This window comes from Eublepharis macularius, chromosome 2 (genome assembly GCF_028583425.1).
Source record: "Eublepharis macularius isolate TG4126 chromosome 2, MPM_Emac_v1.0, whole genome shotgun sequence".
Taxonomy (NCBI): Eukaryota; Metazoa; Chordata; class Lepidosauria; order Squamata; family Eublepharidae; genus Eublepharis; species Eublepharis macularius.
Window position 1 is genome coordinate 204,164,565 of NC_072791.1, and position 26,344 is coordinate 204,190,908.

The 26,344-nt window shown below is 41.6% G+C and overlaps 1 protein-coding gene across 1 annotated transcript in view; it reads right to left on the reverse strand.

Moving 5' to 3' along the window:
- TTN (titin) overlaps positions 1-21,800 on the reverse strand; it is a 330,572-nt gene extending 308,772 nt beyond the window's left edge. The window contains exons 1-6 of the mRNA XM_054971277.1: positions 21,603-21,800; positions 19,419-19,522; positions 9,640-9,843; positions 5,710-5,997; positions 3,088-3,179; positions 2,750-2,994 (exon numbers count right to left, since the gene is read on the reverse strand). Coding sequence (XP_054827252.1) covers positions 2,750-2,994; positions 3,088-3,179; positions 5,710-5,997; positions 9,640-9,843; positions 19,419-19,509 — 920 coding nt within the window. The 5' untranslated portion in view covers positions 19,510-19,522; positions 21,603-21,800. The remainder of the gene's footprint in view (positions 1-2,749; positions 2,995-3,087; positions 3,180-5,709; positions 5,998-9,639; positions 9,844-19,418; positions 19,523-21,602) is intronic.
- Between the last annotated feature and the right edge of the window lie 4,544 nt (positions 21,801-26,344).

Below are 26,344 nucleotides of genomic sequence, written 5' to 3' on the forward strand. Positions count from 1 at the left end.
CAACTTCAGGCATCATCCTGCTTAGGCTCAAAAGGGACTACTGAAGGAAAGGAAGGGGAACATGAGGAAAATCTGCTGGCAGTTGATTGGATACAACTCTGTATATTTAAAAACTCCTGATCACATATAGACATGTGCAGAGCCACAGATGAGCATGTGCATCTGTGGAAATTGCACAGAAGAGGGACTAATATGAACCACCACTTCTATACTGATGTGACTTTGCACAACTAAAGCTACCCACTTCTGAGCAGTTGAAGCTGCATGGAAGGTAGAAGCATGACTTGGTGATGGACCTTGGCTCAGTGGTAGAGCATCTGTTTGGCAGGCAGAAGGTTCCAGCTCTAACATCTCCAGCTAAAAGGTTTGGTATTAGGTTATATGAAAGACCTCTGCCCGAGATGCTGGAGACCCACTTCTAGTGTGAGCAGACCATACTGGCTTTGATGGACCAATGGTCTGATTCAGTACAAGACAGCTTCATATGTTCCCACATGCCAATAGCTCCAACAATAAAGGTATGTACATTGTTGTTGTTGTTGTTGTTGTTATTTAATAATAATAACATTTGATTTATACACCACCCTTCAGGATAACACCCACAAAGTGTGTCATTATTATCCTCACGACAATCACCCTGTGAGGTGGGTGGGGATGAGAGAGCTCTGAAAGAGCTGTGACTGACCCAAGGTCATCCAGCTGGCTTCAACTGGAGTAGTGAGGAATCAAACCTGGTTCTCCAGATTAGACTCCTGCCACTCTTAATCACTACACCAAACTGGTATACTTCATTTATACCCCACCTTTCTCCCTCTTAGGGACATAAAGTGGCTTACATTGTTCTCCTATTCTCCATTTCATCCTCACCACCTGGTGAGGTAGATTAGGCCAAGAGACCATGCCTGGGCCCAAGGTCACCCAGAAAGCAAGAGAAAATCATAGTCTGGCTCTCTAAGAACTACACCACACTGGCTATACTGGTTCAAAGTGAAGTGATGACACCTCCACCCTGCTCACCACCCTTGCCACCACACCCCATCCTCTACCCCAACTAGGGTGGCCAACTGCCAGATGGAGCTTGGAGATGTCCCAGGATCACAACTGATCTCCTGACTTACAGTTCCCCTGGAGGAAATGGAGGAAATGGAAACTTCAGAGGGTGGACTCCCCCCCCTCCAAAAAAACTCCCTGCTGAGCTTTCTCCCCTCCCTAAACTCCACCTTCCCCAGGCTCTGCCCTCAAATTTCCAGGAATTTTCCAAGCCCCAACCCAGGGCCCATAACAACTACTGCTCCTTCCGTCCATGTTCCCCTAGCCAACTTTAAACACAGTAAAGAAAGCTAAGCATGCCCAATAGGGCTTCTGAAGTCCTATTTGCGTGCCAGTAGGAGACTGATAAGGGAAGGAGTATTAGCTGCTCTGGCTGCAGCAGGCAGGAAGATAGTGACGGGCAGTGATTGGTGGGAAGAGGTGAAATGCCACTGCTTCCACCAGCCCTGCCTGATCCCAGGGACTATGGGGGGAATTTGGTATAAGCAGCAAAGAAGGAATACTGCTTTGGAACTACCTATATAGGCCAAAGTAATAAAGATGTCTCCCTAGATCTGAGACCTGAAAATTGGGATGGCTGCGTATTTTGTTGGCAAGCCACAAAAGTTAAAAAATCAAGATGGAACAGTTCTCTGGATGAGCTCAGAATGTACATTATACAATTACTGTTACGAGTTACTGGTACGAGCCAGGAATCATGGTCACAGAAGACAGATGAAGGGCAAAGGAGAGACATGAAAAATAAGACAATATTATGCAGTGAATAAAGGTGAATAAAGGACTTCCCATAAAGTAACCAAGTGCTTGTGCAAAATATCACAGCCTCACTCCCCTTTTCCAGAATGAAAATTAGTAACTGCCACAAACCTCATGGTTTGTGTGAATGATATGAAATCACAAAGCTTCAAACACATGTGACCATATTATTGAGTACATGAGTTGGGTCGGGGTTCTCTTTGTGTGAGTTGCAGGTTCTTCTCAATTCATGCATGCCTGATTCAGGTCAGGACCACAGCACACCTGGAGAAGAGGCTTCTTCAGGCCTTCCTCCCTGCACCATTTTCTCCACTATTTTCTCAAACCAGGGGCGATATTTGGGAAAGCCCGTGGAGATATGGGGCAGCCTGCTGAGATAACCAATAGCACCCCCCGGGACTGTTTCAGGCTGGGAAAATAGCACAGGCAGGAAAGCTGAAGCTCCACTCCAACACATGATCCTAATATGGTACCACACAGGCATTGAGGAGAACCTCAACCTTGAGTTCTCACTTGAGGAGAACTTATGTGTGATTATATTACATCTGAGAAAACGAGGGACTTGGAGCTCTACCTATGTACTTTGTAATGTGTGAAGATGCCACAGCATTTCTATGCATCTTGTTCTGTTTTCAATGGTGTAAGGTAAGATAAGTTTATTGTTTGTGGCCAAAGGACATTACAATCCATACAATGGTGTGAAGAGGCCCACAGACAAAGATTTCCTAACTCACCTAGACCGATCCCAAACATTATATGGAAAACCAATTGATTGCTTGGCTTCAGGGACCATCAGCATGACCAGGACGCACAGGATTTTGTCCCTATGTTCCTTCCCCTCCCAACAGCTCACCAATCCTTGTTTGTATTACCCATAGGGAAATATATAGGGAAAAAATAGACAGGGAACAAATAGAAACAAAATGTTTTAGAGACATTTTACCTGACTGGCGATGGTGTTGGTGCTCTAACGTGCCTCACAGGAGATGGCGACTGTCTAATGGGGGATGGCGACTGCTGTCGAGCCATTTGGACTTTTGCAGCAATTATTGGTGGAGTTGGTGATTTAGAGGTAGGCCTCGGAGGCATCCGTGGAGGTGCCTTATGGGGCAGCTGTTGCCCAGTGGTGCTCTCGATAACCATTTCTGCAGTTGCAAGGGTTCTGGCATCAAAGTGGGCTTCTATCTTCTGCAAAGCAAGCACCAAGAATGACTGTGAGAAACTGAGGTGTCAAACCAACATCTTAAAGGATCTGACAAACCGACATGCTGAAATACAAACCTTTTCAACTCTGGCTTGTCTTGTAGTTTGTGTAATCTGAGCAGTCGAAACAATTGTCTTTGTCTTTTTAGCGGGAACTGCTTCTTCCTCGCCTAATGGAAAGGAAAGCAGAACACATAAGTGGCAATAACGAAATGCTTATTGCGCAGGAAGGATAGGAAAAGTAAAATTGTCATTCCAATTATTTACACACGCACAGAAATACCACAGAGAAGGGGAAAAATTGTCCATCTGTTCTTACTATTTTAGATAATAATTGGGATGGGGAAGGGCAATTGATAAAAGGTTATAACTATATAATTAGGCCAAACACGTAACACATAATAATTAAGGCTATGAATGGCTGTTTCAGAATCATTACAGGATTTCATATACAGAGTCTAGAAATAAATTATCTCCGAAACATCTGAGTATGTTCAGTACACACATTTTATTTGGTAGCTTCCAGGGCTACTAGGCTCAGTTTTTATTAAGTGTTAGATGATTTCTTGAAACACAGTTCCCTTCCATAAAGGATTGCTACAACCTAGCTAGGAACCACATGCAGGTGGAAATAATCCTTTGCATTCTTAGCCAATGGGGAATCACAATTGCAAATATAGGCTGTACACGCACTTCCCTAGTGAGACCTGACGGCCAGGACAGCAGCATGGAGCCCCCCGCTTTTTTTAAAAGGATGAAATCTGCAGTCAAAAGCTGCCTATCATCACGAGCTAGTATAATAAAATTTAGGAAATCATGATAATGGTCACGTTCTTGATATATTTGAAAAATATGGAAATTCCCAATTGTATCTCAAACCTTTTAAAAAATGGCTCCTTTATTTCACATGGAGAATCAGTAAAAGAATATGGCATATGACCATCTAAATTTAAGGATACACACACACACACATATATATATATACAGACTGATAGTTTTATTCTGTGCTTTACTGTTGTATGTTTTATTGTATTTATTGTACTGATAGTTTTACTGCATGTTCATTTAAAAATGTATCATAACGTATGACAATATAGGGTATTGCTGAAAAATACTTAATTGTGAGATATTATGTTCCATCTTTACAATAATGCAAAAGATCCCTCTCTTTTTATAAGAGGTCTTGTTCCTTTGTTTCAGGACTCTCTGTTGTTGTAAAAACATTTCAAATTCAAAAATAATTTTTTTAAAAAAGCTGAAATCCTTTATCAGCTGCTCAGAAAAGATTGGCAACTAGCTTCAACCCTTCTTCTGTTAAACAGCATAGCCTACAGTGCACCATATGTACAGGCTGGCTTCCTTGTGAATGTTCTTCCAGATTGGTTGCTCTGAATAGAATGATTCAGCCGATACTTCTGTCAACCACTGCTTGCAAACTGGAGCCTGACATAGGCCGTTTCCACATGGCTTACCTTCCCTCAGAACGACCCGGAACATCACGCAATGTTCCGGGTCGTTCTGAGGGAAGGTAAGCCATGTGGAAACAGCCATAATTTTTTTTTTGAACATGAGTTTAAATGTGATATTCCAGAACTTCAATTTTCCGCAGGACCAAAGCCATAAGAATAAGAATTTAGTCTGTCCTGGATTTTTATAGTGGTTATAGGCATGCCTTTATGTTGGCATGCCTAAATGCCTTACCATCCAGAGTTCTGCAAGGGAGGTATTGTAGGGTACCGTACTCTGACAGACTATGCAACTGTGGTGTAGGTAATATGGACACTCTATATCACCTGACTTTTGAATGCAGTTATTTTTCTGAGGCTAAGAATCTTTTAATTTTCCTTTGTTCCAAAATATAGATCGTACGGAGGTATTACCTCATTTATTAGCACCTAATAGTAGACCCATAACTTTATGCACTCATGATTGATTTTTGCAAGTGTTTAAATGTGGTCTAGTTTTTATGTTTTACTAGTGTCTGCTTAACACTAGTAAGTTAAGAAGCAGTACGAGGTACAAAGAGAGATTTTTATGGTAAAAGGTTTTTAACAGATGATATTGAACAAAGATGCCCATCTTGCCTCTTTCTCACTGTAGACTCAAAGAAATAAATCCCTGATTGTTTTAACAACAACATTCAATTCACATACCGTCCTAATCAGGACAACTTAATGGCCACTCAGAACAGGTTACAAAGTATGTCATTATTATCCCCACAACAAAACACCCTGTAAGGTGGATGGGGCTGAGAGAGCTCCTAGAAGCTGTGACTGACACCCAGCTGTCTTCAAGTGGAGGAGTGGGAATCCGACCCAGTTCTCCAGATTAGAGTCCCGCACCCTTAACCACTACGCCAAACTGGCTCTTTTATAATAATAATGGGAAGAAAACCTAACAGAGATTTGCTTTTATTCTAAATTAATGGTATAATCCTAAAAAGAATACAACCTTCTAAGTCCATTGATTTTAATGGGTTTAGAATGGTGGAATTTTCTTCTTCTTATGCTGAGCTATTTGTGTAAAGTTTCAGTTTGTGGTGAGATTTTACAGCCAAGTTATAAATGGTGGAGAGAGGAAAGATGTTGATGGATTTGTAGACCTAACACTAATCATGCTGAACTTCACTGCGACAACAATAATATGATTTGTATGTATTTTTTTTTTAAATCAGGGCTCACAAAACTTCTGATCTGTTACCTTGAATGAGCAGTTCGGCTGTTGAAGTTGCACGTCCCACGCTATTTGTGGCATTTACTGAATAGGTTCCAGAGTCTTCGGGGTAAGCTTCTGCAATTATTAAACTGTAGAGGTCTCCTTCTTGTAAAATTTGAAAATCGAGGGAGCTTTGAATTTCTGCTCCATCCCGATAGAACTTCACCACAGGTGTAGGGATTCCAGTCACTCTCACGTCAAGTCGAACTTGACTTCCTTGTCTTGCTGTCATGCTCTGTAGTCGTTGAGAAAAGTTTGGTGGCGCTGTTTCAGCTGCAGTGTAAGAAATAAGGAAAATGCTCAATGAGGAGAGCTACAGAAAGGTGAAAAAATTACTTCTGCAAGAATAATTCATCATATATTTAAATTCTTATGACAACCGTAAACTCTTCAGATGTAAGTTTTTTAAAGTTACAGTTTCTACCCTGGAGCACTTAATGACTTCTAAAAACTTACATCAGAAGACCATTCCGTTTTATGACAACAAAAATGAATTATCCTTCTTATAAAAAGTATAGACAAAGGTCTGCTTTTATTCATATGTACACTTGTAAGTTTCCCTAATGGGCCAAACAACTTCCCCAACCAGACTGTTTGGGGCACCAGGAAAATTGTATGGGGGATGAAGCCCTTTCTCCAGGCACATCACAGTTGTGGTCCAAAATGGGCACTGTGCAATTCATGCAACATCATGAAACTCATATGTGACTGTTTCAGAAGGTAGGACACGGACCCAACCTGTGCACTGTGTAATGTGTGAATCTGCTATTTAGAGGACACTGTTGTGAGTAAATTCAATGGTCAATTCTAATTAATAACGTTAAACATCAGTAGGTAAGATAATAAAGAGGGGATGATACTTCATTTAGTTAAGTAATCTCGCTAAAGTCAGTGAAATTTCTGGGATGTTGAACCTGATTTGAAAATTATAGGGCATGATCTTTTAAAAAACTCAAAAGTAAGGTTATAAGAATATGATCCCCTGAAATAAATGGATATAGAGTTCATTCATGCAATTAGCAGCTGGAAACCCTGAAATATATGTCTGCTAAGGTACTTGAGGTCAGTGATGGGTTGGATGAGGGTGAACAAGATGAAACTGAATCCTGACAAGACAGAGGTTCTTTGGGTTAGTAGAAAGGCTGACCAGGAACTTGAGATCTCTCCTGTCTTGGATGGGGTTATACTTTACTTGAAAAGCCAGGTCTACAGCTTGGGAGTACTGTTCAACACAGCAGTCCCCTTAGAAAACCAGGTGCCTACAGTGGTTCAGAGTGCTTTTATTCAGCTTAGACTGGTGCAACAGCTGTGCCTGTTCCTGGCTAAGGTAGATCTAGCTGCAATAACCCATGCCTTAGTTACATTACATCTAGTTTGAATTATTGCAAAACAGTCTACTTGGGGCAACCTCTCAAGAGCATTAGGAAGCTGCAGCTTGTTTAGAATAGTGCAGCTAGACTGCTGGTTTGAGCCGGGTATTAGAAGCATGTGACCTCGATATGACAGCAATTACACTGGCTACCAATCTGCTCCCAAGATTAGTTCAAGTGTTGGTTCTATCCTTTAAAGCCCTACATGGCTTAGGACCAGGCTATCCCATATCTTCTCCCATATGTTCCTGCCTGCAATTAAGATCACAGGGAGAGGCCCTGCTGACTGTCCCATCAGCTAAAGCAGCTCTCCTAGTGGGTACATGAGAGGGACTTTTTGGTGGCAGTCCCATGATTAGCATCCCCAGGGAGGTGAGCCTGCCCCCGCCCCCAATCTTCAAGAGGTAGTTGAAGATAGTTTTATTTAGGACTACTTTTGAATTAACTTTGTTTTTGTTTATCAGCAATACAAAACTGTATTTTAAATGCTGTTTTATTCATTTTATGACTGTCTTTTAAAACTTTGTTTTACTCATTTTATGAATGTTACTTTATGTAATATTGTAAGCTGCCTTGAGTTCCTGCAAGGTAGAAAGGCGGCTAATAATTGTTTTAAATAAATAAATAAAAATGTACAAATAAAGTCCAAAGGGGCCATATTAGATGTACATGTGAGTATCTAAGTGCGTGATTCTTATAATTCTTAGATAAGCGTGTAATTATGGAAATGTGGGGTTTGTGGTGACCTTTGGTGTAGATTGTTACATTATTATTATTATCTCTACTGTTAAGATTGTTTTGTTTGTTGCAGGTTTAAAATAATTGTTAATGGTTAATTGTATAGATACTGACAAATTTGTATCAATCTTTGGTTTCAATTTGAGTATGTTCTTGTCTTGTTTGATTATAGTTGTTAATGTTAATAAAATTATTAAAAAATAAAAGATAAGTGTGTACTGAAAAAAGGGCATGGGGCCTAGGCCTAGGTCTAATTAGTAGATTGCAGATATTTAGATAGACCTTAGGCCAGGCCAGACTAGCAGATAACTGAGGTGTACATAGGTTTATATTAATTTGCATGTTTAGCAAAGGCTCATAGAGCATGTGTTTGAAAGGGCCAACATGACTAGGAGAGATGGTATAAAGCAGAACTGGGCTAGATGAAAAGACTGGGAGGTAGAGGGGAGTGCTGAAGGCAGTGCCCTCTGAGAGGCAAAGTTTGTTTCCAAGCTTTGTATCCAAATCAGACACAGAGCTGAAACTGCTAGCTTGGGAGGATTGAACATTTATCCCTGGGAGAGCAGTGGTAGCTAAGAAGAGCTGAAGAAGCTGAGAAGAGCAAAGAAAAGGAATTATTGACAGCTGAAACTGTTCATTGACTGCCTGTGACCAACACTCTAATACAGAGCTGCCCCACTTCTCTTGTCAGAAGGGGAACTATTCCTAGGGCAATGAACAAGCTCAAAGATTCATCCAGCATCTTCATAAAAAGAGTTCCTGCTATTGCAAGAAGGTTTTCTGGATATTTGGGACTCTGTTCCAGGCATAGCCTCTGGACAAACACACAGTACTGTCTGCACCCTCTACAATGTAGATTGTGAGTAGGAGTGAACCAGCTTTGGGAACATTTTCACAGCTGTGTTTTGTTATATTTAAATGAATTGGATTTACATTTTGAATTTGTGAACATTATTCTGGAAATTGAACCTGGCCCTCGGGGCTCTGGGGTTACACTTATAACCCCTTTCAAAAGGACACGGTCACAAGGATATTGTGTACAATAATATGTCACATATGCTGTCCTGCACACGGTGGAGAAAGCGTGTGCCGGCTCATGCCTCTTCTTTGGCAACTCTGGGCTGGAAAATTTCAGGAGATTTGGAGGTGGAGCCTGGGGAGGGCGGGGTTTGAGGAGGGGAGGGACACCAGTGAGTCCATCCTCTGAAGCTGCCTTTTCTTCCAGAGGAACTGATCTCTGTTCTCTGGAGAATTGTTGTAATTCTGGGAAACATCCAGGTTCCACCTGTAGTCTGGCAACCTTAGGCTCACCTCATGTACAGGATGTTTTACTGGTCCTCAGATTCAAAGTAGTTTTGTGGTAAAATACATTAAAGATGTAAAAAGGTAAAATATGATGAATCCCATAATGAAGTAGTCTTTGACAATACAATCCTATCTTAAGTCATGCTTTGAATTTATTAGTGGCAGGGCTTTTTTTCTGGGAAAAGAGGTGGTAGAACTCAGTGGGTTGCCCGCTGATAAAATGGTCACATGGCTGGTGGCCCCGCCCCCTGATCTCCAGACAGAGGGGAGTTGAGATTGCCCTCCATGCCACTTGGTGGCACGGAGGTCAATCTAAACTCCCCCCTGCCTGGAGATCAGGGGGCGGGGCCACCAGCCATGTGACCATTTTCAAGAGGTTCTGGAACTCCGTTCCCCCATGTTCCCCCTGAAAAAAAGCCCTGATTAGCGGACCTCTTTTGCAGTGTTGTGGAGAGAACAATGGAGAGTGCCAACTGCTGCTAACCCTGTAATCGCAACATACCTGTGACGAGTAGTTCAGCAGTACTAGTTGCTTGTCCAGATCCATTGGTGGCTTGCAGGGTATATCTTCCGCTGTTGGCTGCTGCCACGGCGGGGATCACAAGTTTAGCGCGGCCATCGCTAAATGAGATCTGCACACCAGGCAGGGTTGCAGCAGAAATAACCTGACCATCCCGATACCAGCTCACCTCAGGAACTGGGAAACCTGCAGCAGAGCAGAGCCAATGAAAGCAAATTAGCATGAGTAAAGGTACCCTCACAACGATCTCAAAATATCTCTGCTTGTTCCTGAGGCAAATAGATTTCAAAGGATTGTTATCAGGGTCAAGGCTCTGAGCCCCTATTTGTGCATGTTTTTGAGCATAAATCTCTCACAGCACTCGGTGGATGTTCTCAATTAACAGTTAAAAATTGAAGGAAACCCAGTTAAATTACAAAAACAAAGTATCTTGACCGAACAACGCTTATCTCCTTGGTCATGAAAATGTCTTCTTCCCAGTAGAAAAAGTAGGCGAGGAGATGCTCTCAAAAGACTGTTTTCATTCAAAGGCCCAGCATTTACCTCTTATCAATGAGGGCGCGAAACCCTGATATTTGCAGAGGCTGGTTTAACCCATCCAGCTCATACTTCAACACGGCCATCCTGACCAATGCTTAGTAAATATTTCACTATAAAGGTCGTTAGGCTTTGCAAGTGTTTTCACGTACAGATGATCTCATTACACTGTTTTAATTTGGAAAAGGGGAGATTTGATGTAATCCTAAACAGAGTTGCTCTTCTAAGCTCCTTGAAGCTGGTTGCCTTAGAAGAGTGTAATTCTGCTTCAGACTGCATTCTCAGACATTTCCCCTCTCCTCTATCTCCTGTTCTATTCCTTCCTTCTTCCCAGTTAAACTGTTACTCAAAGTCTACACATAAGCAAGCAACCATTTGCCATGTGAACACCTTTTAAAATATCCCACAAAAATAAAATTGCTGTTTGTAAAAGCTGTGGTTTAAAAGAAAAGCCCAAGGAAAACCAGCTAAGGGCAAAACTTACCTGCTTGGTCATATTCTAGGTTTATCAATCCCCACCCCCACCCCAAAGCAGTCCGATCAATATAAGAAGAAGGAGGCAATGTGAAAATTGAAGGAACTCTTGCTTTAACCTATAGGAGTACGGGAAGAAGGATAGGGCCTGGTTTTGTTGAGTCTGCTCTGGGGCTGTGTCCAACGAAGGAGAACAAAGCCCAGTATACTTTCTATAGCTCCTAAGTAATCTCTATCCAGGAATTCTAATTGTTATAGAGGGGAGCCTTGTTCAGTGCACCAAACGTTATTGAGCATCTCTGCAGGACTATGGTAAAAATCTTCTCCTGTCCAAGCAGTAAGCAATTACCTGTTTTCACCGTCTGATCGGAAACCAAAATTATATTCATCTAAATTTCAAACTGAAGAATGATTGAAATATAAACCATGAGAATGAGCTAGGGTTGCCAGCTCCAGGTGAGAAATTACTGGAGATTTGGGAGTGGAGCCTACGGAAGGGAGAAACTTCAGCCGGGTATAATGCCATAGATCCTAACCTCCAAAGCAGCCATTTTCTCCAGGGGGACTGCTCTCTATACTGAGGAGATCAGTAGTGATTCCAGGAGATCTCCAGGTCTCACCTGGAGGTTGGCAACCTTGGAATGAGCATTCTCATAAGGCAGATTCATACTGCCCTTTGTTTATAAAGGAACAGTTCAAAAAAGTTAAGTCTTAAAATTAATTTCATCTCTTAACATTTAAGCTACACCATATAAAATAAATGTATAATTAAGGAGTCCCGTATCTGACATGTATTAAAATATGTAAGATTATGGCCAAAGAGCTGTAAGTCCCCATTTGAAATTATAACTCAGGCATAAATTTACATTGGTAACAAATGGGGTTATGACAGTAGCTTATTATAACCAATAAGGTTGTTACAAAGGTTATTGGGGGAAAGCATATAAAATGCTCTGATCGCTTTGAAATGGTCTCTATATTATTCATATTAATATTTGCTATTTTAAGATCCTCTTCAAAAAAATCCCAGATTGACGTTCTTTAATATATTGCTCGTGATTCTATTTACGTATGTATTATCAAAGGTAGAGAAAAACAGTACTATACGTTTCTGAAGATTGATATGGGGGGTGGAGATAATACAATGGAAGGTGACAACAGCAAAAAAAGTTCTCCCTGTGATTTAAGAGGTCAAATTTCAGGTGATAAAAACTGTTCCTAGAGTTCAGTATGAGTTAGTGCTAAATTGAGATTACTATGCCTAGAGGCTTGGGCAGAAAATGAGATTAAGTGATGCAGTTTCAGAAATGCTAAAGTCATTGTGGTGCAAAGCACCTTGGAGAAAAGCTGTATTGATTCTCAAGCTGTATTGATGTGTTGAAAAATGTGTTGAAAAGCTGTATTGATGTGTGGAGAAAAGCTGTATTGATGTGTTGTTATGCTCAAGGGCGGCGCCCTTGAGCATAACAACACATCAGTCTTATTGGCAGTCACTGGAAAAAGTGCAATCCAAGTTTTTAAGGCACATTTTGCAGGTTCCCTTTTGTGTCTCTAATGCACATATTCGTTTGGAATCCGGTATGGTCACTGTAAAAGCACGCCTGTGGATTGCTACCATTGTCTATTGGTTTAAGCTAATAACTAATCCCTCCGGTTTAACCGGTTTAATAGCATGGGATTCTAAAGCACCACTTTGGATCAAAGAAACAGAGCGCAAATTGGGTTATTATGGTCTTTCCAAACAGTTTCTGATGAATATGGAACATGACATGGTCAAACCCTTTGTGAAACAAAGAATCCTGGATATTGAAAGGCAGAACGACTTGAGTCAAGTCAAAGCGTATTTCCCGGGAATAGATAGCCTAAACCAAGTGATAATGATGCCTTACTTACAAAACTTGGATAAAGCAGATTATAGAAGAGCAGTTACCCTCCTCAGAATGGACACGTTACCATCAGCGGTCATGGAGGGCAGATATGCAAAACAACCACTCGAGAAAAGAGTATGTATATGTGGGGCTGGAAAGATAGAAACTAGGGGACACGTACTCTTCGAGTGTGAGCTTTATCAAAATATTAGGGCAATCTTTATAACTCCAATTTGTAATCGGTTCCCAGGTAGAAATGACAGATTCTATCTAGATAAGCTTTTAGCCGATAAGGACCATGAAATTACATTAAAGGTGGCAAATTTTGCTGTGCAAGCCATACGGATTAGGAAGTATTTTACAGGGGGAAATATTTAAATATTTTATAATGTTAAGGATTTTAATATTTAATAATTTGGTCTTAGGCACTCAGGTTTTAAGGTTTTAAATATTTAAGACTCTGTACCCTGAAATTTGTAAATAATATGACTTACCATGACTGGGTTGTATGCTATTATTGTGTGGTCTATGACCGTAATAAAGATTGTATTGATTCTCAGGACTTTCTTGTCCAATAATTCCTTTTTATTTATCATTCCTTATTACATAATTACGCGCCAATGGAGATTTAAACCCAATGTCCTTCCTGGAAGATTAGCTCCTTCCTGGAAGATTTGCAGACACTAGACTGAGAAATTTCTGCAGTGGCCCCTGGAAAGGGTTGGTTTTGAGGATGAGAGGGATTATAGTGGGGTATAATGCCATAGAGTCCACCCTCCAAAGCAGCCATTTCCTCTAGGGAAATTGATCTCTGAGCAGAACCACAAGTGACAAAAGGCACAGGTTGGACACTTGTCAGCTTCCCTCAAGTTTTGATGGGAAATGTAGGCAGCTTGGCGGAATGTTGGACAAGTGACAGTTGAAAAGTCCATTGGACAGTAGTCAGAGAGCCAAACTGCAAGATCAGGATGCCTACATTTCCCATCAAAACTTGAGGGAAACTGAAAAGAGTCCAACCTGTGTCAGGCGTCACTTGTGGTTCTGCTCTCTGTTGTCTGAAGATCTGTTATAATTCTAGATCTTCAGTCCCGACATGGAGCCTGGTGATCCTAAAATAGGGCCTGCAGAAGATATCCCCACTGTAACTCATATTGCAGGATATGTTTTTTTGAGTACTTTCCCCCCTCTGCCCAGCTCCAGTACTGGAAATGACATCAGCAGGGTAAAAGGTGTTTAGAAAAAAGATCTAGAGGGAAATAAGCCATAGATGTGAAGAGGGTTCAGTACCTCTCACTTGACTTGCGTGCCCCTTTGGTTGTTAAAATTGGATCCCACCCCTGCCTTCTGAGTGATTGGGGAAGTCTTTTCCATAGAGGCCAGCATTTACAAATAGAATTTCTCACCTGTGCTCGGAAGTCTGTGCTACCGTTTGAGGAGTCTACCATCTCCTGTTTATGCAGAAAAGGCCTTAGGCCTTACTTAAACATGATGTTGGCAAAACAAAAGAACTTACCTGAGCGTTTTTGTACGGGCCTAATAGTAAAGTAGCCAATTCTGGAAAGGTACAAATTTGGCAGGGGGTGACCCCTTCCAGGGCCTAATTACCCAGGGGCAGGACCAGAGGGGTCACCGGATAGATAAAACAGAATATATCAATTCATCTAAGACATACTTCTTCCTCCAGCTAAGGAGCTCTCAGGAAGAAATGGGAAGCGGAAAACACAGCCAATGTTTCTTATTTTCCCTTTAAGACATGTTCATATATGTATGTATGTGGAGACGTTGCAAATTAGAATGCCTCTTTTGGGAGGTATTATAAAAGAATGAGGTTTTCAAGTTACTGGTTGATTTATAGTTAAGACACTGTTTGAACGAGTGCTTCAGTCTTCACCCCTGAGTTGGTTGGTTAACAGCAATAGAGAAAGCCTGTAGATTGACTGGAAAAAGCTGCTAATTTCTTTGCAAGCCCAAGCCAAAGAGACACAACAACTCTAGCAGCAACAGGCGGACTCACTATGTTGTGTTCAGGGGGAAAGAGGCCCTGCGTATCTCTAAGTGAAAACTTTAGCTTTTCTCTCTCTCTGCTTTACTAGTTACTAACCACCTGCTAGTGTAACCCATATGAGCTTATTGGTTTAACCCAGTAGGGCGGAGTCAGTAGCTAGAGCCAGGCCCTGAGGAAGAAGCTGTTTGTTGGGGAGCTTGATAATAATTAATGTGCTCTTACCACCTTGAATAAGGTAATCAGAAATGTTGTATGTGAACAGTATGACTTAAAGTGGTGTATGTATATTGTGTTTGGTTGGTGTTATTGCTGGGATTGCATTCTTGCAGGGCTGTAATTCCCCGAGAAGAGGACGGTTCAAAATGGAAGGATTGTGGCAAAGGACTCTATTTCTTGGTGCGGTCAGACAAGTTGAACTGTTTACTTCGAGTGGTTTTCAAAGACATTGTTAGCTGAAAGTTTCAGTATGGTTGCACTTAGTTAAAGATAAATACTTGTATTGTACTAATTGTTAAAAGATTTGAAAAAAAGCTTTTTTTCTTAATTTACATGTGTGTGAAAATTGCTTCCTAAATTAGCCCCATAGGACTTGCCTCTCTTTAGAATATACTTTCTAAAATGTTCTGAAGTTCTATTAGTTGCCCTTATGTCTTACTTATGCCAGTGGTTGTAATGTTAGGTTCCAAGTTTATGATAAATTATGTCACCTTGAAAAATGTACTTACTGTCTTGGATATGTTTCTTGAAACAATTTCATAATTGCCGGGCAAGCCACAAAGAGTGCTAACTTTTCTTTACTTGGACCGTCCTCAGTTCTCCATTTGGGAGAAAAACTTAGGAGGGGGATCTAGGTAGCCAGGATTCTCCTACTTTATATTGTGTTAACAGAAGCTACTTTTGAAGCCTGGGTTTGAAAGCAAAAGTTAAAATTGGATGCAGGCCTAGAAGTCTTAAAGGATCAGCACAGCAAAATCCTTTGCTTTAAAAGGCACCAAACAGAAACTAGCATCTCTCCTATTCCCTCCATATATGGAAACAGAATCTGGCAACCAGTGGTGTTACTGTAGGGTTGTCAACTCCAAGTTGGGAATTCCTTGATATTTGGGGGTGGGGACTAGGGAGGGTTGGGTTTAGCAAGGGGAGAGACCTCAGCAGGGTATATTGCAATACAGCCCACCTTCAAAAACATCCATTTTCTCCAGGCAAACTGATCTCTGTTGTCTGGAGATCAGTAATAATTCCAGGAAATCTCCAGAGTCTAAGGTTACCAGTCCTCTGGTGGGAGCAGAGTATTCTCTGCTCCCATCCTCCGCCCATCCCACCACTCACTCAGCGGGGGGGGGGGGGCATGGGAATGGGCCTCCTGGACGTGCTCCCAGGATGGCATGATGACATCGCTTTCTGGGAATGATGTCATCACACCGCACTGGGAGTGCTCCTGCGCTTTGCAGTGGGCCGAACTGGGTCCCAAATGATCCGAATTGAGCCTATTTGGGGCCAAAATGCCTGTTTAGGGCAATTTTAAAGTCATTTTAAGGTGTTGCTAGGCCCCAGTCCTAATCAGGCCCACAGCACGGCGCTCTTGTGTCCCCCACACCGCACTGGCTGTTTCAAGTTCCAAAACAGCCCCAGGGGCGTGTTTGGGTACTTGAATAGGCACCAGGAGGAGCGGCTGTTTCAATATGGCACCAGTGGGGAGGGGGGGACACAAGAGCATTTCAGCCTGCCGTGCTGCAGGCCTGATCAGGATTGGGCCCTCAGCATTTTGAAATGACTTTAAAATGATGCCACATCTAATTTTGCCCTCAGAGCCAATTTACTGGTAACATAGTCCTCACAGCCCCTATGTTATCATTATGAGAACTTCTGACTGGAAACTCTGTGCTGAGAACTTTGTTTTGAGGTCAGATGGGCCCTATTTGGATCAGGTCTGTGGAGAGGCCGCTTAAGCCTTCCCTTCCTGTGCTGTTTTGACCACCTGAAATGGCACTGGTGGCTACTATTTGCCCCACTGGAAATCTTATGTGTAGCCATCACTATATATAAATTTCCCCACCAGAGCAAACACTGACTTATCAGGGTGATTTAGGATTTCCAACTTTGGGTTTGGAAATACTTGGAGATTTGGAGGGTGCAGCCTGGGAGGATGGAGTTTGGGGATGGGAGGGTGCTCAACAAGGATGTAATAACATAGGGTCCACCCTCCAAAACAGCCATTTTCTCCAGGGGAGGAGCTCTTGTCTGGAGATCAGTTGTAATTACAGGAGATCTCCAGAATTGCTCGGAGATTGGATACCCTATGCTGATTCACACCAGGAAAACAGTGCAAGGGGAAGAGACAAGCCCCCTCTCCCATGAATTGTGATATGTATTCTGAGTCATGGAGTAATTTTATATTGTGTTTGGTTCCAGTAAGATGGCCTTTAGCATTAAAAAATTGGCGAACTGCCATAAGTTGCAGCATGATCTCATTGGGCCTGGGTAGCACTTGCTTGCTTGCACCGAAATAGGCTTTCTCCCATTCTGAAATCATCTTGTGAGACCTCACTGCGATCAGGAATAATGTTTGTAGGTTTGGAATTTGTGTTTGGACCATTTACAAACTTAACACAAGTTTAAAATGTAAGGGATTCTGCAGTGCAATTGCCATACATTTAAAATGTTGGGATTGTGGTCATTTCCACACAGTATAAAAATCGCATGATATTCACGGATCTCTATCGGCTTCCTCACGCTATTTCTGATGTCACTCGATTTTTAGACCGTGTAGAAACGGCCTTTGTTTTATAGTTGTAGTCTACATATTTAACCTCTAAACCTACATTTAAGAAAGCTTAGTGTTGATTACCATTTCTGAATGTGGCAGCTCGCTACTGGAAAAGTCTAGCCCAATCCCCAATCTGTAGAGTTGACAGGTCCCTCTATCTTCCTTCTCTTCCCTTGTGTCTCCCCTTGTGCACGGACAAAGCTTGTGTGTGCTCCTGGCGCATGCGCGATGACATCATTTCCGGGATTGACATCATTGCACCAGCTGTGTGAGCGCTCCCGCACTCTGAGCATGCACTGCATGTGTTCCCCTCTGGGGGGAGGCGTGCCACTCCCACTGATTGCTAGCAGATCGGTAGATTGGCAGGCAAGGAGGCAAACCCTTGGGAGTTTGCCCACTACCTGCAGGCACCTTGAAACTCTGCCAATCTGAAGCCTTTGGGCACCATAGAGCCTACCAACACCTTTCCTGGTGCTCTTCAAGAGCTTTTAGAAAGTGCGAGGGTCCAGCTGGGGAATTTGTCCAGCAAGGCTTCTGATTGGTCATTGGAAATTAGATCGGCTGTGTCAGTTTTTTTAAATGCTGTTTCCACAGCAGTGCCACCATAGGACTAGGATCTTCACTGTGTGAATGAATGTAAACTGTGGCAACTATTTTTCTTAAGACACTATCCATCATCCACGTTCTTAAGATTACCAATAAGCTCAACTGAGAGCATGGGATTTGTCTTTGGAGAACTCTCTTAGAGCAGAAAGCTTATAGTGAAAGTGGTACCACTTGCTGTCCAGATAACTAGTCAGAGTAAAAGGGGGAATGGCATTTATAGTACCAGGACCTGCAAGTAGTCATCCCACAAATCTAGTTGCTGACAACGGGACTAGAGCTCCAGGGGTCTCCAACCTTTTTGGCCATGGATGTAGCAACAAAATGGCTGCCACGGGAGTCAGAACCAACCACAAAATATCAGGGAGTGAGATTATGCCTAACTGGGGTTGCCGGGTCCCTTGAGGTCCAAACCAAATGATGGGGGGTGTTGTGGAGTGGTCACGCACGGGGGAACTTACGGTGTTCGCACGAATCAAGTGGGCACTCCAGAGCCTTTGTTGTCGCACTGTGAACTACATCATTTCAGAGCCCCCGGGCCCATTCCCCTCACCTTTCCCCCCCACCGGCCCAGTAAGGGGAGATGGGGGGCAGAGGCTGGGAGCAGAGGATCCCCCGCCCCCACCAGGGAACTGGGAACCCTATGCATAACTCTGGTATCAGGACTTCAACATATTTGGCAGAAGCTCTATTTAATGAGGTGCCTTTTAAAATGAACATATTGTTTAATAATATTTTCTTGCATTCACACAAAATAAGTATATATATTGAGCTGGCTAAGAAACTCTCCTCTGCCAGGATCTGTTTCCATTTTACAGGCATCTAACACAATTGTACAAAAGGGAAAAAAAACTTATCCTGGCTGTGCCCTTTACATGAGCCCAGCCATTTTCAGTCTGCAGTATTCTTATAACAATGCCAGTTGCTGCTTAAGGGCTGGTGAGAGTTCCTCACACATGTGTACAGCGAGATTTAATCATAGTGATGTTATTATAGTACAGTGATGTTGTTATCAGCTTACACCCGAATTATAAAAATACATTAAAACTGGGACGATCTGATGACTTCCATAGAAGTTCTAGTTGGGTGCATTAGACATTTTAGCTGTACAGAAGCCCAGTCATGTTGGGTCAGAATGGAATCCCAGTGTGGTTTTAGAATACCTCTCTGCTGTTTGCACAAATAAAGTACTTTACACGAAGCCAAAGTCTGCATTATACCATAAATATCAAACATTCAAAAACCCCACTTGGTCTTGCTCACTTTCTGAAAACGCTTGGTGGGCTCCAGGAACGGTTCCAGAAGGCACCATTGCATGCATATTGGGAATCCTTGGTTTAAGGGATTAATCAGTGAATGTGTCATCTGATCTAGCCCTTTGCATGGAAATAACCGGCAAATCGCCAACAGGGGTTGCTATTAGTCAGCTATGACTTGAGGGCACTCTCCACCTCCAACCAGCAAAACCAAGGAGAGGATCGTTATAAAAATGATATTAAAGTCTTACCACTAATATGAGCCTCAAAGGTTGCGGCACTACCCTCCAGTGCCACAACACTTTGTAACGGCTGAGTAAACGTCGGCGCTTTTGTCGTCATCTTTGCAGGCACTCTGTGAGGAAAGATGGAAATAAAAAATGGATGTGAGATGTCTGTCTTTAAAATCATTAGCATAAGAAAGGCCAGGTAACACTTTTTGTTGCCTCTCAGAAACAATTTACCATCATTGCTGTTGGACTTTGGCACTTGATTCAGTCAAATATTTAACAATCACATAGGCCATTTTGGGTGAGAAGGGGGGAATTAGCTCAGAAATACCTACAAATTTTGTGGATTATTGTGTGGTATAATGATTGCTCGAGCACAAACTCCACTTCGGATTAGTAAAGTCAATAACAATTGTCAGTGTCTAGAAGGGAATCACGTGTTGATATAAGTGTGCTACCTAGGAGCCTACTGTCTAATGTGGATTCTGTCACTGCTTTGCTGTATGACCTTGGCTGCATGACTTAACTCTTTACAAATCCAGAGATGTGAAAATGTATGACATAAAAGTTCACTTTGAAATTGTCTGGAAACCTTTTGTTGAATAGAGTCGCTCCTTCAAATAGCAATCATATAGTATAGTGGCACTTGAGAAGTGTACAGAAAGTTTCTTTTAGAATGCTGAATACATTTCCCTTAATATGAGAAGTATACAGGACAAAAACTAAAGTAAAATGAGGATGTAAAATACAAGCGTAGTTGACTCTAGGTTATAGAAAGTAAAGGCCAACTTTGAAATGTGAGCTAGGCTATAAGATAACAACTGACATTGATGGTTTGAACAACTGCGGGAAGGTGTGAAACCTGCCCTCCCACCCACCCACCCCGTCTGCTAAAACTTTGTTAGTACAACACAATGCCTTTACTCACTGCTACACCACAGAAGAGAATACATGTCCATAAAATAATCACCTGAAGATTTGCAATAGAATATTTGTTCATATAGTATACCTATAGCTTTAATATTATAACATCTCACTACATTAATTTGGCTATGTAATCATTCGAGAGGAAAGGTCAGCGTACTGACAGATATCACAAAGTGATGGACTTAAATATCAAAGGTTGTAATTGAGACTGATGTAACCAAAGAGAACATTTAATTTTCATTTAGAGATGGTTGTTCGTTTTGGAAATGGACACATTGCCTAATACTTTATCATGTTCAAAGAAGACAACTAAGATTCTTCTTATTTTGCTGGTATATGGCCTGTTTCAGTAAGTCATCTTTGAAATGTCTGGTTGTGAATTCAGACAGTGGACATTCATCTGGATAAAATGATTAAGATGTACTTTAATGATAAGATTCAGTCATATCACTGTTTTTTGGGATGTATAGGGACAACATAAGTCCTTTGCCATTTTTTACTGGTTCCGAATTTCTTCAAAGCACTCTAAATTGCTTTGCATTAATAAGCTGACTTTAAAGTGCATTCCGCCCATTTGGTTTTATTATTTGATTTTAAAAAAATGTTGAAGCAAAGGCCACCAAAATCCAGTTTCTAGATCTCCATTAATATTTTAGACATCAAAATGATTAAATACCCTCGCACGCTGGGGTAGTTTCTTGTTTTTCCAATGGTGATCTTATATGGCTTTTGTATTATTAGTATTTCAAAAGGTATGCCTCTGAAATGTCACATTCCCAAAATAACCACCCTAGTTTTGACTGACAGCAGGCAAGTGGTCCAGGCCTGCGGTGTAATAGATACTCCAGCAGCTGATTCCCTTAAAAAGTCATCAGCACCCAGCCAATACCATGTGTGTTTTATCAGAGCTATTCTGGGAGAGTCTCCGTTTATCTGCAAGTAATATAACCTTGAGCACTCCCTGCAAGCATTAAAAGTTAACCAGACGTTTGCAACAGGCCTTTTTTGAACAACCGATATAGCAGTCCATCGTCAAAAACCCATTCAAATAACTATTAGCCAAGTATTTCAAAGACATAAATATTCACAATGAACAACAGGCATCACTATTTTTGATCATAAACTGAATTCTAGTTTAAAAGAACCACACAGAAGTGCTGTCTCTTAACCCCACCACCCCAATTACATCTAGCAGATATACTTAGGTACATGCAGGACAGACCGATGGTTTGCTTAACAAAGAGACAAGAGTCCAGTCATTACAGACATGCTACTAACCTGCTTTCACAGGAGTGCCTAACTGGAGTGGGCTGAGCCCAACGGAAGTTCCTTAAACGACGTCCTTATCCACAGTCTGATTTTAGACAATCCCAACATGAGAATGATTGAGCCTCTAACCGTAAAAAACAAAACTACACAGTCGAGACGGTGTAGTTTTGCTTTTCTTTGCAATCCCTACACCCGAGGCGAGGCTGGGAATGCACGACTGCTCAGAAGTGCTAACATGGTCGTTTTGCTTTTTATACCCCAGATCTGCTGACAAGTCTGCCTCCGGCACCTCAGCGTCTCTTCTGATTGGCTTTCCCAAAAGAAAAGGCCTTGGGAGAGAGGATCCACTTTATGCAATAGGCCACCTGTTTGCTTGATCGACAAGGCTAATTTTGGCCCCTGAGGCGAGGCCGCACACCAGTATGTTCAGGAAAAATAGAAGTTGAGTGGGAAGCATAGTCATTGTACGCTGATACTGCTAAGTGGTTTGAGTCCTAGATATAAGAAAAAAATGGGGGAGTGAAAAAGAAATGGGCGAGGGAGTGCTAATAGAGGTTTTATTTGGTGCACAAGAAGAGTCAACTCAATTATGGGCTCTGGCAGTGCCAATCAAGCAAAGCCTTATAATGGCCTCCCTACGAACAACCAAACTGCCACCAAACACAGCTGTCAGTCATGACTGATCTCAAGCCATTTGGCTTTATTATACTGGTAGAACACATTGTTTTGATTTAATAAAGGATTTTGATGCTTAATGTCTTCTTTTCCAAAAATAACTAAGGCGTTGCTTCCAAGGTGACTCCATGTATTCCTTTGTTTAAAGAATCTGCATTGGTAAAAACTGTACCCCTTGGTCAGCTACAGAACATTAAGTAATCCTTGCAAAGATCTGAATATCTAAAATACAAAGATCTGGAAGTCCCTCTCCTCAAATCCCTTCTTGGCATGTCAGGAAATGAAAATATTTTAGTATTTGGTCCATCCAGATAATATTCCTAAAGAAAAAAACCTTTTAAGGTGCTTCATATCAGCAGCCATCAGCAACATTATATTCTACACCCTAAGTTATAATATAGGTACCTTCTGTTTAGCTTGTTGCCAATAATATTATTATTAATGGTTAATTGAGAACAGCTGCAGGTGGCCTAAAAAAGTAGGGTGAGTAACAGTAAGTTGCTTTGAGGAGATCCAAAGCAAAGGTTACAAATATCTCCTCCCCTATGGGGAGACTCTTTTCCAACAGTGTGTACTATCCATACACTGACTCTGGTCCCACTTTTGATAAATCTAAGGGACAAATTATATTTGACAGTGATAAACTGGTCTCTTTAAATATGAGCCAATCATATATAAAATGGTGGGAGATGGTCTGATTTAAAGAACAAACATATTGGATCCTCCTTGCTTGTGGTGTACCTCCTAACATCCTGTTCCCTGGAGTCCTTTTCTCCCAGCCGTACTCTGATATCAGAAGAGGATTCAATTGGGAGAAGAGCCACTGCAAGGAGACACTGCAGGGACACAGCCGCTGGTGGTTGGAACTCATGCTGTTTATGCTGAGGAGCCAAACCTATACTAGTGTATATGTGATGGGAGGGCTCACGTTTAGAGATAGGTTGGCTGTTGTCATGTCTTATTTGGCTCTAACAAAAGCCCTGTTCAGTCATGACTCAACCCAACCACATGTAAGAAGAGATCACACTATGGGCAATCCTGCTTGGTCACCATTTTGTGCAAATAGAGCAGTGGGCACATTTTCTACTTCCTTATCACTAATGGAAACCAAGATTTTTTTTAAAAAAAAAATTGCACCTTGAGTGGCACCCTAAGCCTGGCAACCAATAAGAGACCAGGAGGAGTGGGACATGGTGGGGATAGTCACTGGGAACAGCATGATGTCACTTCTGAGTTTCCTGGAAATGACTTCACAGCTCCCTAGGAATTGCCGGAAATTCTATTGTAAAACCATAATTTCCAGAGATTCCTAGAGGTGACTGATGGCACTTGTGGGTTTTCCTGGCATGGTAGCCATTTTAAATTTTTATTCCCACTGCTGCTCAGAGTGGTGACATGAAACAAGAGCCAGGAGTGGGGGATCTCCCATCCTGAGCAGGGGCCTAGCAACCCTGATCTTGCCCTGTTCACAGAAAATGGCAACCACACATATTGGATGGATCACAGATACTGTTTTCTCCCATTATGCAAGGTTGAAGCACCAGAAATTTTAATAACTCAACAGGGCTAAAGATTGGGGAGGTTAATGATAATTGGTGTTTTCAGTATCAGAAGCACTTTACTTACATTATCTTGTTGAGAAAATAGTAATGATGATGATGATGATGATAGATTTATATACCGCTGTAATGATTTCAAGTAAATGTGTGCATGTGTCTTTAAATGCTTGGTTTGAGCTAGGTGAAGAGTGGGGGTGAAAGAGAGGAGTGAGTGAGCGATATGATTGGTTGACTGAGATTGTGGGCGGAGTGAATGCAGTTTAGACTGGGAGTACAGAGAGAAAGGGGGGAAGTCAGAAGAAAGCAGGCTAGCTGTGTGCTGCCTGAGTATATTGAAATATTCATGAGAGAAATATAACCTGTGCGGAACCTGAACTGAGCATGTTTGTGAAAGGACACTCAGTCAGGGAAAGAGAGGCGAGCTGTGTGCAGCCTGAGTGTGTTCATGTTTTGTGAGGGAAAGGCAACCTGAGTGGAAGCCTGAACTGAGTGTGTCTGTGAGATTATATATTTATTCTATTTGAAGCAGGCAAACTGTGTGTGCGCCTGAGAGAGGAAGGATTGAGAGTGAAAAGAAAACAGGCTAGCTGTGTGCTGTCTGAGGAGTTCTCTGTGAGAAATACAGAGCCTAGAGAAAGGCTAACTGTGTGTGAAGCCTTACAAGAGATCTGTGTGAATGAGTTTGGATGAAGCAACTAGAACTAAGAACTACTTTTATGTAACCAACACGCTTCTTAAAAAATAAACTTTTATTTTGTTTTGTTATATCCCAGAGTTGCAGTCATTGTTATCTCCCATTCCTATCCTCTGGGCCACATAGAACCATGAAGGAGCCTGACGCATAAACACGTTACCAAAGGGAAAACTTAAATAAAATATATTGGAATTTAATATTCCTGGTGGCAGCTAACTACCCAGAGGGTGTGAAGGGAAAGATTAAAGCAAAATCCACCCTAAAGAAAGTACAGGTCATAACAACCGCCCTTCAGGAAAACTTAAGGCCCACTCAGAGCGGTTTACAAAGTATGTTATTATCCCCACAACAAAACACCCTGTGAGGTGGGTGGTGCTGAGAGAACTCCTGAGAACTGTGACTAGCCCAAGGTCACCCAGCTGGCTTCAAGTGGAGGAGTGGGGAATCAAACCTGGCTCTCCAGATTGGAGTCCTGTGCTCTTAACCACTACACTAAACTGGCTCCTTCCAAAAGGAAGCTCAACTCATTTACATTCAACTAAAATGTCAAAACTTATTCTGAGTACAAGATTCTAGGGCAGGTATGAGATATGAAGGAAAATACTGAGGTAAAGGCAGCATACAAGTCCCCAAGACAGTGCTGAGCTGTAGGTTGGGTAATATTGAGAAATAGGTTAAGGTAGGTATCCGTATTGGTCTGAAGTAGAACAGCAGGATTTGAGTCCAGTGGCATCTTAGAGACCAACAAGATTTTCAGGGTGTAAGCTTTCAAGAGTCGAATCTTCCTTTTTCAGATGTCTGAGAAATAGAGACTTCCTCACGGTCACATAATAAGATGGGCTCAGCTCCCAAACACCTAACTAGTCTACTAGGTCATTGCAGCATTCAGAAAGTTGCTGATATGTTGGATGACAGGTTAGAAACCAAGTTCTATGACTTACAGATTTATGCTGAGGAGAGAGGTTAAACTGCCCTGCCTCTTGAACACTTGAAGCTGTCTTGAACTGAATGAGACCATCGGATTTCAGGTGAAGGTTTTTCAGGTCACCTACTACCTAATGCTTTTAACTGCCAATGCCAAGAACTGAACCCAAGAACTTTTGGTGTATAAAGCAGATGCTCTGTTACTGGTGGGAATAGTGGGACAAAGCCAGGACCACTCGGCCATATTTAAAATACAGCAGCTGCTAAAATTAATTACTGACCAGACCACCAAATATTGAAATAAACTGGCGGCAGTTTGAGAACTACTGAAGTACTGAAGTAGAGGGGGGTGACTTTACCGGGGGAGGAAGAGATAATTGTGAATTTATAAGCAGTTAGATTAACAGATTGATATATATATAGATATATAATAGGTTAATAGATAGAACATTGATAGAAAATAATTAATGACAAGGTTTAAATATAAGGATTGAGTAACTAACAGTATTTTCTTTCTTTGATAAGATTTATATAATGCACCAAACTGAATATACAGAAGAGTCAAATTGTTTGACTATGTGATGAGCTATATAGAATTACCATAAAAAGATAGAATGAGTAATATATAGAGAATAAGTCAAATTGTTTGATTTGAGTGTAAGATTTTTATGGTTTATGATATATAGGTTTATGATATGTAGAAACATTTAAAAATGGTTTATCCAAGATGGAAACAAGGGCTTACAGTTTGGGTATACAACAAGAAAAGTAGTTAAGGATGTACTGCTTAATATAATGGAGAATGTATATCTGTTTTAGATAGAGGAAATTAATAGAAGTAAGGGAAAAAAGACAAAGGGTGGGAAAGCTGTTGGAAGTCAACAAAAGGGGGGGAAAGG